This window comes from Lygodium microphyllum, chromosome 3, assembly GCF_053477565.2.
Source record: "Lygodium microphyllum isolate KBCC chromosome 3, Lygodium_microphyllum_v1.1.10, whole genome shotgun sequence".
NCBI classification, from domain to species: domain Eukaryota; kingdom Viridiplantae; phylum Streptophyta; class Polypodiopsida; order Schizaeales; family Lygodiaceae; genus Lygodium; species Lygodium microphyllum.
Window position 1 is genome coordinate 74730592 of NC_141137.1, and position 16163 is coordinate 74746754.

General features: G+C 45.9%; 1 protein-coding gene across 4 annotated transcripts in view; it reads left to right on the forward strand.

The window, feature by feature from the left end:
- The first annotated feature begins 306 nt into the window (after positions 1–306).
- The window catches only part of NADK2 (NAD kinase 2), an 84271-nt gene continuing 68414 nt past the window's right edge, over positions 307–16163 (forward strand). For 2 of the 4 annotated variants that reach the window (XM_087672885.1, XM_087672891.1), the window contains exons 1-2: positions 307–1250; positions 1357–3216. In XM_087672885.1, coding sequence (XP_087529011.1) covers positions 876–1250; positions 1357–3216 — 2235 coding nt within the window. In that variant the 5' untranslated portion in view covers positions 307–875. The remainder of the gene's footprint in view (positions 1251–1356; positions 3217–16163) is intronic. The other 2 variants (XM_087672888.1, XM_087672894.1) reach the window with 2 other exon arrangements.

The following is a 16163-nucleotide window of genomic DNA, read 5'->3' on the forward strand; positions in this document are numbered from 1 at the left end:
TCAAGGTATGAAACGTGATTTTGTGAATCTTGAAAGTTTTCCTCGAAAATATTTCAATTCCTTGTAATTAAATGCCGATTTTTTGTGAATGTTGTTCGGCAATTCCTGAAGTCAAGACAAATTACTAAGCCGTTTCACATGTTGGCTCCAATGAGTTGCAAAGCTTCCTCAAGTTTTAGGAGTCTGCACGTGTCCCCACTCTAAAGGCTTGGGAAAACCTTTTGAGAGTTTGTACAATCAAAGGCCAGCAGGTAGCCTCAAGCGTATGTTTTAATACGTCTAAAATCCGAAAATTTCCTGACCTCGAACTTTTTTGTCCACCTGTGCAAGAAAGGGCTTCACTCATCACTGAAGCCCCATCCGTTTGCGCCCCGGCACCCCACCCCAACCGACTGCGCATAAGGAAGAAGGAGATTGATCATCGTCCTCACTTGGCAGGGCTTGATCATCCCCTCATGCAATCGACCCTTCACATCTCAGAGCATACAGCTCGACTCGAGGCTCTCTTTGCAGCTTTGCATCGCTTTCATCAAGGATTGATGCATTGTACTTCATACACCTTCCATGGCTCGGCTGTCACGTTTTTCTGACGCAATCATGCGTCTTGGTAACCATAGTTCTCCGATTAATCATTGCCTTCAATAGCTCCTCTTGCAGGCCATTACAAATTTTGCCCTCCCGTTGGCGCTCACGGAATAGTGTTGCCGACTGTTTCCGTTTTACTGCGCCATCAATATTGGTCCCCCCCATCGATATACGCTGTCTGGCATTCCCTTGCATGCGGTGTGTATTCCTTGCTGACAACAGGACAAGAGCTGTTGATGGACCAGTTTTGGTTCATCCCGTTCATGCCTTGATTGACTGCAGGGGTGAAGATGATGCTGGCTGAGGCCAGCGCTTGCCAGCATCCGCCTCTGTGGACTTGTGCTTGGTGTTGTGGTCGTGATTCCTCTCCGTTGGTCTCTGTCTCCAATGGCAGGTGGGGAATCAGATGCCCAAAAGGACACTGCAAGGTTAAGCGAGCACTTAAAATCCATAAGAGCGACCAGACATGTGGTTTGAAGCCAGCTGTTTCAGTAGTACCTGAAAATGCATCTTCCTCAACAGTACCTATAGAAACTTCAATCAATGAGTTGACAGGACCTTTGGAAAGGGCGGCTTCAGCCTCAGCTGATTTCAACGATCAATCAGATAACCTCAATTACAACAATTCTACAGTTGAGTTACCTGATTCATTGGCAATAGATCAGGTTTTGTTTGAATCCCTTCTTCCTTTCTAGATTTTCCTTTCCTTAACATTATGATGCATAATGAGGCAGTGAGAATAATAACTGTAAATTGATATACTGAAGGCAGATGTTGAAAAAGCAGGTCCACGATGAATCTTGGTCCCCTTTGATTGGACCATTTCCAGGGGATCTTGCTGAGGTTGAGGCATTTTGTCGGATTTTTAGAATAGCAGAACAGGTCCATAATGCTGTGATGGATGCCTTGCGTGTTGTAAATGATGCCCGTGAACAGTTTGGGCAGCAATCTGGTGGATATGCTCTTACCGGCTTCCAAAACCCAAACAATCTTGAAAACAATGATCTCTCTTTGTTGGAAGAAAAAGTGGTGGCTGGTCTTGGTTGTATTGGAGCACTCCTCCATCAACAAAAGCAAGAGGTACTTGGTGGAAGGCTAAATCTTGGATCTGCACCAATTGCACAATCAGACTCTGTACCACCCCTTGCTCAATTCCGAGCAGCAATGAAGAGGTGCTGTGAACAGTTAGAATCAGCCTTATCCTGTTTTTTCCCAGCATCTGAGATGCAGTTTGCACTAATGCACAGTAAATTCCAGAAGCTAAAAAATGTTTGCTATGATACTGGTCTTCCTCGAGCAGAAGGATCACCCAATCATGCAGATATTCCCAACTGGGGACCTGTCAGGCTATGGACTCCAAGGGTAGACAGATCATCAGCTGCGGTGATGTTCTGGAAGGGTGGACAAGTAACAGAGGAGGGTGTGCGTTGGTTGTTGGATAATGGCTTCAAGGTCATAGTTAATATCAGGGCTGAAGATAGTGCTGACCAGCTTACAAAATTGGCTTTAAACGGTGCGGTCTCATCAGGAAAGCTTAGGCATGTCAGATTACCTGTGGAAAAAGGAGAAACTCCGACCAAGGACCAGGTGATTGAGTTTGCGAAGCTGGTCGCTGATCCTCAGAACCATCCTCTTTATCTTCATAGCCAGGAGGGGGTAGGTAGGACTTCAATGATGGTTGCACGTTGGCGTGAAGTTGTTCTTCGAAATGCTTCTTGCTTGGATAGTCCTGTCCAGGATTTTTTAAGCAACAAAGTTGGCGAAGGACTTGCAGACACAAGTTCCCAACCAGAGGATGAAAAGATTTTAGATACTGGAGACCAGGGACAGGTTGGAAGTATGAAGCAAGAGCTGGATGATGCAAACTATAGTGAGCCAAGAGATCAACAAATGTCTTCTTTGCAAGATACTCCTATCACAATTACCCCCTTCGAAGCACAAAGGCCAGTCCTGAACTTTTTCTCCAAGCAAGCAATGTCAAAATTTTTGAAGGGAAGACAAGTTTCTCCCACAACTTTCATGTCAAAAAAGAGAATTGTGAAAGTTGTGAAATCAGATGCATTCCAAGGAGAAGATGCTACCCTTTCTCTCACCAGTATCACAGATCCTGCTGGAAGGTGGGCTCTAGACGGACCAGGGATACCAAGAGCTGGAATAAAAGAAAAGAAGTCTAGTGGCTTTGATTTGGAAGATAATGAGGAAAATGGGACCTTGCACAGGACGTCTAACGTTCAAGAGAGTGCACAGAGGCGCGAGATTTGTGACGAAGAGGTGGCATCATCAGCTAATGTAGCAAGTACTTCTGCTACTTCAGATAATGGCTACACAAAGGGGGCACTTTTCAGGGTGCCTGGGGTTGAAACTCCTGCTGATGATTCTGAGGAGCCAATTGTTGTTGGTGATATGTGTGCCTCTACCACTGGTGTGGTTAGACTTCAGTCAAGAAGGAAAGCTGAGATGTACTTAGTCCGAACGGATGGATTCTCGTGTACTCGAGAGCGGGTCAAGGAGTCAACACTTGCCTTTACACACCCAAGCACTCAGCAACAGATGCTTATGTGGAAAACTGCTCCAAAAACTGTACTTCTCTTGAAAAAACTTGGGGATGAACTCATGCAAGAGGCACAACAGGTAATGCCTGTCTAGGTAATAGACTTGATGTGGTGGACTAAGTTGAATACTAATCAATAGTCTTAAAGATTTGTCAGAAATTTCAGTCAACACCTAACAGGTGAAGTAGAAGAAGCACAATGTGTCTGTTTTCTAGTTTACAACATGACTTCCGAGTCAAATCTTCTAACGATTAAAGATTATAAAGGTTAGGTAGAGGATTTATTGAACACCTAATTGCTGAAGTAAATGCTAGAGCATTACAAGATAATAAGATAGACTTGGTGGGTGTTATGTAACAGTAGGATGTAACCATTAGGGTTTTGGCAGGGTCTTGGATGCTTTAGTGAGGTGTAAAGTTGCTGATTTTGTGCATGTCGTAGGTATTGATTGTCGACTTTTAGGGGTACACAATGTATGCAATATATTGTGTTAGTGGTGGTTGAAGTTCATTGAAATCCAGCAGTTACCAAGCCTATCAGTCCTGAGGCTTTCTGAAAACCAGCCTTCCTTTTGGGAGAGGGTGGTAATTCCCTGACCAAGTACTTAATTATAGCAATCAGAAAATAAACATAATCTGAAATGCACACTTTACCTTAATAATCTTGGATGGTAGCATAGTTGTCAGGTATGAAAAATACGGTACTAAATGGTACCTTAAGATTTTATAAGGTACGGTACGATATTAATACAAAAAAAAAAACTTCATTATTTTGAACTATAGATGATAGAACAGATGTTAAGAGTCTAAATAGCAATGCTATTGGAGTATATAAGATGAATACTTGATGGTAACACGCCAAAACCTCTATGGCATATGCCACATGCGCAACATGCGCTACAACTTACAAGTACATACATAGGAGTGGATACATCATACATGAATGATCATACAAATAAGAGGCATGCATGCTTGAGAGAGAGAAGGTTGAGAGAGAGAGAGAGAGAGAGAGAGAGAGAGAGAGAGAGAGAGAGAATTCGTTGGAGATGGCCGACGCCCCGCAGGTCTTGACAGTCCGCCATCTCTGAACCCTAACATTTCTCGTCCTGCTCCGTCGCCAACCTCTTTCCATGGCTGAAGACGCGGAAAAGAGCGGCGTCGATCGTGTCGTCTATGGATCGTCTTCCCCCACGCCAGTTGCCAGCCGCTGAACCCATCGCTCGTCGCTGCGCCCGTCTGCACCTGTCCTTCGTACGCCTGTCGCAGCAGCCGTCGCCTGCCTGTACCTGCGCCTGTCACACTTGCCACGTCGTCTGTACCTGCGCTCACTTTCGTCCACACCTAGCGTCTGCCCGCCTGCGTCAGAAGCTGACGTCCGCCACGCCTGTCGAACGCTCCCCGTCGCCTCTACCTGCTGCACCTGACGTCTGACATCTGATGCTTGACGTCTGCCCGCCTCACGCCTGATGTCTGCCCCGCCGGTCCAACGCTGCCCGTCACCGGTACCTGCAGCGACCTGCAACTCTGCACCGCCTGTGCCTGACCCCTTGACACCGCGTGTGAAGACAGCAGTATGGCTGGCCTGGACTTGGATTTTCTTGACCGGACGGTGGCAGCCCTTGGCCCTGATTCTGATGCAGAGGAGCCGGAAGATATGGTGCCATGCACGGAGGAGTTGCCGCCGAGTTCTGAACTACCGCCTGTCGGCAAACGCTCCAAGCATACGCCTGATGAGCCAATGAGTCCTCCGGAACGCTCCTATGCGCAAGTGGCCTCTGATCCTGTGGATTCGCAGGAAATTAACTGGGAGCATTTGCTGTACTTCACCAATACTCTGCTCGGCGATTATGTCCAGCATAATACCGAATCTTTTTCTGTTGCGGGAACGGATGATGTGCTGGAAGCCACGGTGGACCCCAAATCAGTCTTGCGATCCTTCTCGGTGTTCTATGACCGTGCAGTTATACTTTTCTTCACTGGCAGGATCCCAGTGATTTTGTATATTCGCCAATGGTTGCACCATCTATTGCAAGGGGAGTCTGTTGAGGAGATCTTCCTTGGACCTCGTGGCTTTTATGAGGTCTTGCTGAAATCGGAAACGCATCGCGCTGAGCTCCTGTCCAAGTTGCCGCTATTCTTTGATCGCCGCTTGGTCCATGTTGTGCCATGGCGCCCCATGGCCGACTTCCAGCGTCTGCTTCAACGCGAATGCCCGGTGTGGGTGGAGGTGGAAAACTGTCCGGCGATCTATTGGCCCATGTTGAAGGATGCGATGGCAGTTGTGGGAACAGTGCTGGTTTCCCCAAGCCTCAGGGCGATGAACCGCAACCGTTTATGCATGCTATGGGACACGGCCAGGAAAAGGCCCGCGTGGCTTCGCCTCAATTGTTCGGGCATGCATCCTTTGTATTTTCGCTTAAAATGGGGCAACTTTGCGGGCCACTGCTTTTCATGTGGTAAATTGGGGCATTTCATGGCCGAATGCCCTGAAAAGCAATCGTCTTCGGAGGATGCGCAGGTTGTGCTGCCCAAGGACGACATGGTGCTTGATGCCACGCCCCAGGAAGCCCTTCAGTCTCCTCATGTCATGGATAAAGGCAAACAACAGGTCCTGAGTGTGGATTCCCGTCGCACTGACTGGATTGAGGCACGTCCCAAAAAAGGTACAAAGTTGGATGCAGGCCTGGCGGATCCTGGGCCTCCCGCTTCCCAGGATTCCGTGCGCACGTATACGCGCCGGAAAGAAACGGCCACTTCACAGCAGGCTGCGCGTCCTGCGGCCCCGTCTGCCCCCCGTAATCAGTCTCCAAGGAGAGCCTATACCGACGGCCCCAAAGGCCCACCTGCCAAGCTGGCGTTCGATGCCAAAGGAAATGTTATTACACCCTGGGATCGGCATTATCCCCGCCCCTCTCCCAAGGTAGTGGATTTCCCTTCTACCTCCAAAGCAGGTCGCCAGAATTCTTTTGCAGTATTGGCTGATTTTCTGGATGAGGGTGTCCTGGATGCTCTCGCGGAAAAGGTGAAATCGAGGCAGCAGGTGCCTCGTTCCTGACTTCCTTCTTTGAGGATACATGAAGATAGCTACGTGGAATGTGCGAGGCATTTGCTCTCGCCATAAGCAACATGCCATGTGGACCGTCTTGCATGAGAACCAGTGGGATGTGTTGTGTGCAGTTGAGCACAAAAGTCACGGTGAAGCAGGAAAAGTAATGGATTGTCATGGATTCCGTCTATTTTATGCAAGAACCCCTGCTACGTACTATTCGGGCGTGCTAATGATTGTCCATGAGAAATATCAGCCTGTCCTTGTCAAAAATGATGTGCAGGGCCGCTTTCTGGTGATCGAAGTCTTATTTGAAGGAGAGATTTTATGGCTGTTGGGCCTCTATGCTCCGAATGATCCCACATCCCGACGGGATCTTTGGTCCACTTTGCAGGGCTCCATGTCACTCGGCCGAAGGGGGTTTTTGATGGGAGATTTCAATATGTGTGTTGACTCTTCTCAGTCCACTTCAGGGCATTCGGTAATGGATACGCCGGAAAGCCGGGTGTGGAGTTCCTTTGCTTTGCACGTACTCAAGCAAGATCTTTGGTCGTGGCTTCACCCTTCTTTTTCAGGGTTTACTTTTCATTCCGCACAATATGCAACTACCTGGTCGTGACTGGACAGAATGTATATCATGCAGGGCGATGATTTTCTTCCTGAGATGCTGGAAATGAAGGTCTTGCAGCAATATGCGTTGTCGGATCATTTCCCCCTCCAGCTTGAGATGCGGGCACACTCTATTGCACCTTTTGTGCAATTGCTGGATAGGCTCCCTTTACGTTTCAACTCCTCTTATTTGAAGCATTCAATTTTCCAGGGCTATATGCAACAGCTGATTGAGAGGTTCTCATTGGACTTCGCCTCTGAGGGCTTGCCTTCATTTGCACGGCTGCTCTCTAATGTGCAGCGGGTTGCTCGCCAGTATGGGATCCATCATGCCTCGCTTTGCCGCCAACGTCGACATGCAGCAGAAGACTTACTGGCTTTGGTCCGTTCCTTGCTTCTGGATTCCCCTGATGATGATTTTCTGCTGTCTCTGGAGAGGCGGTTGGCCCATCTTATTCAAGTATTTCAGTTGAAATCTTATCAACAGGCCAAGCTGCACAACTTGACGGACACATTGCAAGATAGCGCCTGCCAGTCTCGTAAGTTCTTTCGCGCCTTGCATGCGTCTCCGGCTCGCGAAAATATGACCAGACTCCAGGATTCGGAAGGTCGCATGGTCACGGATCCGCAGACCATTGTCACTATGTACAGAAACTATTTTATGGAACTTCTTGGTTCTTCTTCCTCGCCTTCTAGCCAGGTTACGCATGCCCGCTCGGTCTTCTATCATCTGGTCCGCCAGCAGGTTCCAGTTGATATGCAAGCCACGTTGGAGACGGATATTTGCGAGGAAGAGGTTATGGACGTCTTGCTGCACTTGCCGAAGGATAAAAGTCCTGGCTGGGATGGTCTCACTAATGAATTCTTTCAGACCTCGGCCACGCAGTTAGTGAAGCCATTGGTGGCCATGTTTCAGCAGGTGTGGGAAACGGGGGTCATGCCCTCCTCATGGAAAGAAGGCCTTATCAAACTAATTCCAAAGGTCCCTTCGCCGTCAAAGTTGCAACATTGGAGACCAATCTCTTTGATGGGCTCCATGTATAAAATCTACTCCAAAGTGCTGGCGAATCGGCTTCACAAGCACCTTCCAGCTATTGTGCATCCTCTCCAATATGGCTTCATTAAGGGCCGCAACATTCTGCATAATATCTTAAATGTGCAAATGGCTATTGACTATGCGCGGCACTCCGGTCAGGAAGTGGTATTGATTCAATTGGACTTGGAAAAGGCGTTTGATTATGTGGACTGGTCTTTCATTGCAGACCTCATGTCGGCTATGGGCTTTGGTACCCGAATGTCCCGATTGATCTACACCATTAGTGCTGAGGCTTCCTCCAGAGTTATGCTTAATGGTGGGGTTACAGAGCCATTTGTCCTTGCACGCTCGGTCAGACAGGGTTGTCCTTTGAGCCCTCTCTTCTTTGCCCTGGCAACTCACCCGGTCCTTTCAATGTTATCCTCCATGGCAGCCTCTGCTCAGTTGGCCGGGCTGTCTCTTCCGTTGGGTCAACACTTCGTCAGCCAATCTTTGGCTGATGACACCTTTATGATTTTGCAGGCGGACAGGGACAACATTCGAAGGGCATTAGATGTTTGGACACTCTTTGGTCAGGCCTCTGGGCTTCGCATCAATGCCCTTAAGTCAGCCATTCTCAGTTGTACGGAGACTGATTTACAGTCCCTAGGCTGGCAAGGACAGGTGGTTTCCCGTGGCTCCATTGTCAGGCATCTTGGATACCCATTGGGGGTGGATGTACGGCCAAAAGACCTGCTGGAGTGGATTTCACAAAAACTGGCGGCGAAGTTTATGTACTGGAAGTCGCAAGCGTGGCCATTCCATGTCCGCCTCAAAGTGGCCCAAACAATCATGCTACCAATGCTAACGTATTTCCTGCCTTTGTTGCCATGGACGCCTACTACTTTGAAGGCCCTCACTCATCCCATTCGTTTCATGCTGTGGAAGAAGGATTCACTGCAGGCAGGCATTTCGTGGATTTCATGGTCACATGCATGTACCCCTAAGCGCATGGGTGGTGGAGCTATTTTGGATGCACACACTCATATGTTAGCTCTCCGTTGGTCCCTTTTCCGTGCCATGTGTGTGGATCATCACCCATGGACCATCATAGCCCGTTATTTTCTTGAAGACAGCGGGCTCCGCCATGGCAACACACGGCTTCGAACCTCCTGGTGGCATGTCCTTAATGCCGACTCTCGTGTTTCCAGTCCCTCTTCCTCTTTGTTACTGCACTTGGTCGGCTCGTGGAAAGTGGTGCTCCAAAAGGCCCGTTGGCACCCAATAGGGGACCGCCTGCAGACTAATTCCTTTCAGCTGGAATTGTTGGCAGTATCGAGACTCCTTTCGTGGGAAGATAAACATCAGCTCAGACCAAGATTTAATCGCATGGCCCGTTTAGGTGTGACGTCGGTTGCGGATGCTACCCTTGCCACTCGCAATGTCCTCGTATCGTTTCGGACTGCTCGGCGACTCTTCAAGATCCCGCGTGGATACCGTGATTTATGGGAGCAGCTATCGTCGGAGCTTCAGGGTAGGCAACCCTTTCCTGCCTTGGCTGTGGATCGCCCTTGGCAGGATTGGGACCTTGCAGGCCGCCTGAGTCTGGAAAAGGCCTCTACTAACCAGGTGTATCATCTTCTTGTTCAAGATCACCAATGGCTGGGAGAGAAAGCTAATACTGTTTGGGGACTGCGGAAATCGCTGTCATGGTGGCAGAAAACGCTGATGGAGGGCTGGCTAAATAAGACACCTTTCAAATGCAAGGTTTTTCTTTGGCGGGTCATGATTGGTGGTCTTCCTCTGGCCTCGGCCCTTGCCAAGCGTCGCATCTCGAATGGCAATTGTTTCTTCTGTACTACACCGGCGGAATCGGCTCGACATCGTTTTCTCTCTTGTCCGCTCGCCAAGAATATCTGGTCACTCTTGTCGCACATTTGGCGCGCGGTGGTGGAGTCCTCGCTAACTCCTTTCGACTGGGTTTTTGTGCGCCCGAAGTATCCCGCACCGCCACAGTTGCATGAGAAGATCTTATTTCACTTTTTCAGATATTGGGGATGCTGGCACATTTGGACCACGCGCAATGCTTTTCTCTTTGATTCGGCCTCTAATGTACCGCGACATATTGCCAGGCTTAAAGGGCTCTTGCATTGGCAGCTAGATCTCATCCGACACTCCGACTTGCTCCCTCGGGAGGATTTGCATCCGTGGCATATGGCAATTGCCTCTGGGTCGTTGCCATGATTGGTGTAACCTTTTCAGTGCATTACTACGGGGCTTCCCCACACGTTGGCCTAGGGCCCTCGTGTATCTTGTAATCAGAAAAAAGAGAAAGAGAAAGAAAGAGAAAACCTCTTCACATGATGGCTTTGTGTCATCATGTATCTTGTAATCTTGTAATCCAGTAATCTTGTATTTTTTTTCGTAATTAATACAATTACCTTTTACGAAAAAAAAAAGAGAGATGAAATGACATGAGATGCTTTATTAACGTCTACAAGAGGCCAAAATGACCTGTGAGACCAACAGTTACCAAACAAACCACCAAAGGTTTTGGTAAAAGATTTATGAATTTTGTTATGGTTTTGTTTGGCATTGCTAAGGCTAAAGCAACTACCGATGGTACATTCACTAATTCGTGTACTCTCAGAAGGTACATTAGGCCAAGCTATCCTCTGGTCTAGTTTTATTAGCAATGTGTACTAATGCTTTGGGTTGGGTGGTGCAAAATGAGCTGTGAACAAAGGTAAAATCAATAGGATTAAGCTACTTGACGATTCTCAAATGGTGCTGAATTTATTTATTGATGACACTAACATATTGTGAAAAATGATGGAACATCAATTAGAAACGTTTGGAACTGCTTGAATACCTTATGTATGGCCTTTGGCTCTAGGATAAATCATAACAAAACATGTATGAGAAGTCTAATCAAGCTTTCCCCCCTTTCTTGGTTGATCGATCAAGGCTACAAAATCACCACCACCACCACAACAACAATGGTCAACAACCCAAACCACCACCAACAACAACAACCACGTAAAAAAAAAGGAAAAAAAAGAGAAAAAAAGTGCTTGTTTTCTGTACGAATTCGTACGGTATGGTACGGTATGAACCGTATAGTACGAACCAGTTCGTACTACGTACGAGCGTAACTATGGATAGTAGACACCCTATTGGTCCCAAAACTGGTGCCCCTTTTGGTATTTCTTTAACTTTATTGACTAATGGATTGGGTACAAGCTGAGATTCCATAATCTCTTTGGCTGATCCAAAAGCCCCTTGCTGTAGATGCAATCGGTACACAAATTGGGCCAACTGCCCCTTAAATTTTATCTAGGACTTTGTTGTACTTTGTACTTTCAGTTTTGTATCTCTACTTAAGATTGTGTTTATAAGTCCAAGCTAATCTATCTTGGAATCTAATTCACTTGAGTAACAATTAGTGTCTTGTCTATCCATTATGTTTCATATCTATGTATTCCACCCATCATAGCTAAACCTTGCTCTAGATCCATATTTTTCAACATGGTATCAGAGCCATGGTGAACTTGGTTTAGCTCAGCTCATTGCTCCTCCAGCTCCCCACAACCTTTGGTTAGCTCAGCTCCACAAGAATCTTTCATCTCTCACTTTATTTTCACTCTATCATTCTTGATCTCTATAGCCAACATCACCTACCTCGTTTGGAGTAGCCATTTCTCTTGAACTAGGCCATATCTCTTTGAGCTTTCTTCTTCGGAGTTGTTTTCCGGTTAAGATGCAACTTTCTGACACAAAAGTCGAGGAGATTGATGTGCATCATGCTCGGCATTTACATTTTCCCAAATCTGGGCGTAGTTTTGACAGTGATCACTTTGAAGGCTTAGATCTCTCAACTTGGGTAAAACAAGCACAAACTCTCTTAGGGGGACTTAGACCCATTAGTGAGGGTCCTCCATCTCAAAGGGTTTGAGCAGATTCGACCTATGGAGCTTATGGGAGTTGATTTACTAGTCACGCTGGTCCCTGTTTTGACAAGACAACTATAGCCATTTTGATCTCAAGCTCAACAATTATTTCATTTTCTCACTCCCTTGGCTCAAACAACCCTTTGCAACTCTGATCCAGTGTACCATTGAAGTTCCAGCAAGTGCAACCCTCAAACTCAGCAAGAAGAAGGTTCAAGATATCAAGCATCAACATTTAACATTAAGCTTCAAGATAGTATCTCTTGATACTAAATAATGGTATTTAAATACTAATAGCTATTGTGTCTTTTGGCACAATTTTTTTTTCCAACTCTTGCTGGATTTACCTTAGTTGTTGAAGCTGATTCTCAGTTATTGTAATGATAAACATGAAGATTTTTATGTGGATGCTGTTCATGGGAAGTAATATGATTTCTTGTCACTTATCTGTACTACATGGAAATATTGTTTGCTCTACGTGTAGGAGAAAATGAAGTTGCCTATATCCAAGTGTAATCAATGATCTTATTTGAAGACCTTGAACATGTTTTAGCCACTCTGCTCAACATGCCAATCCTTAAGTGTGTGACCTCTTTGCTTGAGGGGGATCAGATAGATCAAAGCAAGCAAAGTGGAGAAGAAGAACAATGGAAAGAAGATCAAAGCAGTCAAAGAAGAAGAAGACTATAAAGAAGAAGACCATAAAGAAGAAGACCAGAAGATAAAAGACAAAGAAGAAGCAAGCAAAGTGGAGAGCTTTGTAACCCTTATGTAACCTGTGCACTACAGCCTCTGCACACTTAGTGAGGCCTTGTGATAGCCTCTAGCTTTATATGGTTGGTTTTTTCCATGTCTACACTTAGCAAGGTTCTACTCATGACAGCCCCTGTATACTTGGTGCTTTTTATGGTTGCGATTGAGGAGGGGTGTTGAGATTCATACAATCACACTCCTAAGACAGCCTCTTTGTATGGAGCAGTAGGGCAATGGACATGCAACAAGCCTGGGAGAAGTTGCTTGAATCCCATAGGCACAATGAGAAAAGGGGAACCATCCTAAAACTATAAAAGCATATACTTGACATTGAGTTAGATGATGAATGCTATTGTACCATGTACTTTCAGTCTCGTCTCTCTACTCAAGATTATGTTTATGAGTCCAAGCTAATTTTACTTGGAACCTAATTCACTTGAGTAATAGTCAGTGACTTGTCTGTCCATTATGTTTCATGTCTACGTATTCCACCCACCATAGCTAAACCTTGCTCTAGATCCATGTTTTTCAACAGAGATCTACTCCAAATGGCTGAGATAAGTTGAGATCTCCTGAGAATGGGATGGAATAGAGAGAGAATGCCAAAGAGAGAAAATTTAGAGATTCCTCGTAGGAAATGGTTAAATTTTGCAAGCAGCTTGTTTAATCTGCCCTTGTAACTGTTGCCCACAGGTAGGGAGGCCTAGAACTGCTGTCGCTAGCTTAATGATGCTATCACTTGATCTTGATGGTCCTTCTGTTAGCGGTTGATCCCCTAGGGCCTCTGGATGCTGTCGCCTCTAACAAATGGCTAAAAACTAGTCTGAATTCTGATTTGCAGCACCCTCTCTCTCTCTCTCTCTCTCCAGGTTGGAAAATTGATTTGAATGCCCTCCAGCAGCCCAAAAAAAGTTTGCATGGGTATTTATACCAAGTGGCAATCTTCTAAACCCAAATTTCAGCATTATTCAGCCATTAAATTAACTTTTAGAATGAAATAATTCTGAAATTAATTTCAATCCTTTTGACCCTACCCAAAATTAAATGTACCCATCCATAATTAAATTGGCTAGTCCATTTGCAACCTAGAATGGTCCCCAACCTCTATTGTGGCCACCACTGTCCACATTCTTAATCAATCCCCTACTTCGGCTGTGGTTGGTATGACCCCTTTTGACGTTTATATTGCACAGAAGCCGAATATCTATTATTTTAGGGTGTTTCGGTGTGATGCTTATGTTCACATCTCGAAGAAGAAGAGATACAATATTGAGCCAGCTTCCAAGACACAAGTGTTTGTAGGATATAGCTCGCAATCCCAAGGATACATGCTTTATGATCTAGCTTTCTGGGAGGTGTACATGAGTCGAGATGTTTGGTTCGTGGAGTTTTCAGCTTTTGCAGAGGGGGGTGTTGAGCATCCCATTCTTGGAGATCTAGGTGACAGTTCGGCACTTGCTCTCGAGTGCCTTCGGAGGCTTTGCCTATTGAGGCTCCACTCTTGGTGGAGGAAGAGATTGCTTCACCCTCGGATTCACCCATTGAGTCGGTCCTGGTGGATATCTAGAGACTTTGGTAGATGGAGAGTGGCAAGGGGAGTATTGGCCTTCTCCTTGTTGGGTGCAAGAGACACTTCGTGATTCAGGGATTGGGGGAGTCCTTGAGGAGTGGTAGTTGCAGAATGGTTCTAGGCATATACAACCGAGCTTGTTTGTACTAATTATTGTTTGATGACCTGTGCCATACAGGATAGGGAGCCCACCTCCATGAAGGAGGCTTTGCAATCATAGCATTGAAAGAAGGCTATGGAGCAGGAGTTGGATGCTATTGAGTGGCATGGCACTTGGGATTTTGTGCCTAGGTCCATTTGCAGGAAGGTGATTGGTGTAAAATGGGTTTTCAAGATCAAATATCACAATGATCGTACTCTAGATAAGCACAAGGCGCGGCTCATTGCAAAGGGCTTCGCACAACGACTAGGGGTGGATTTCCATGATACCTTTGCACCTATAGCTTGGATGGCTACCATTAGGGACGTTCTTGCCTTACCTAGCCATAGGAGATGGTTGGTTTATTAGCTTGATGTGAAATCTACCTTCCTAAATGGTGATTTGAAGGAGAAGATCTATGTTGAGCAGCCTCCTAGATTTTCCTCATCAGATGGACAGGTGTACAGGTTGAAGAAGTCACTTTATGGTCTCAAATAGGCTCCACATGCTTGGAACAAGAAGATAGACTCGTTCCTCCAAAGGAAATTGGGGTATTGATGTTTCTCTTCCGATCCCCAGTTGTATGTTTACACCCTTGTTGGAGGGCAGGGTTGTTCGTGCTTTATGTGGATGATCTTATTTTGACAAGTGACTGTGCCTACAAGGTCAAGGAGATGAAGGAGGCCCTACACGAGGTGTTTGAGATGACAAATATGGGCCTTCTCCATTTCTTTTTAGGCCCTGAAATTTACTAGACTCCGAGGAGGAGTTTCATCTCCTAGCAAATGCGCAGGAGCATTTGGCCATGTTTGAGATGGAAGGATGTAAGGCCATTTCTACTCCTACGTATCCGAAGTGGAAGGCTTCAACCCATGTAGATTCATTGGTGCCGGATGCTTGCTGCCATAGGCAGTTGATTGGGTCCTTGATTTGGCTTCTTAACTCTTGGGTTGATTTGTGCTTTCTTGTAGGTTTGTTGGCCGGGTTCATGAGTGAACCCAAGATGGTACATTGGCAGGTTGCTATGAGGATTTTGCAGTTCCTGAGGGGGACCCTCAATCTTGGTATTCATTATCCAGCAGGTACTTGAGATTCATCTTTGGTTCTTACAAGCTGGGGATGGATTCCAATTGGCTTACCCATTTCTTGTTAGTGATTTGGGCATTCTTTTTAGGAGTCGCCACTGTTTGGGCAGGTTCGGCATGCAGTCTAGTGCCACATGGGCAGGCTGGGCAGATCGCATTTATTGCAGTGTTTCCACCATTTTAGTGGTGTTTCAGCCAGATGTGGTAGGTCGGCCAGATCTGGTAGCAGTTTGCCAGATTTGGCTGGCTGACCTGCATTAATTTATGCATTCTTTTTGTGCTATTTATAGCACCACTTCAGCTTGTCTTCCTCACTTTTGCTTTCAGGCCTTAGTGAGAGAGATTTGGCTTGACAAGTTGCATTGATAACCCTTGTACATCTATTCTGTTCATTTCAGCATTCATTAACTCCAGATGTCATTAGGACGTGAAATTTTATTGCTTTGCTTAGCATTTGATTAAAAGTTAATCAAATGTGCTAATGCCACTTGCACATGTGATGTGCAAGTTAATTATTTCACAGTGTGGGTCCCAAGACCACAAGATATCAGTTGGTGCCAAAGACAAAAGTTGTAATAAGTTATGTCTAATAGGCACTAGGTGGTACACAGTGTCAGATTTCGGCCTAGACTAGTTTATTGGCCATTAATAACAGTGGTGAGATTAGAGACTAGGCATTAATTAATTAATTAATGCCAGTCTAAGGGTCAATAACCGCTCAAAGATGTTGAGCTAAAACACACTTTACAATTGATTAGCATTTTCAACAGCCCTAAAACACTCTTGATCAATGAAAAACACAAATTTAGTGTGTAGTTCGAGAGAGTTTTAGTGGTCCCCCAAAGCCCTAATTTTTAAAG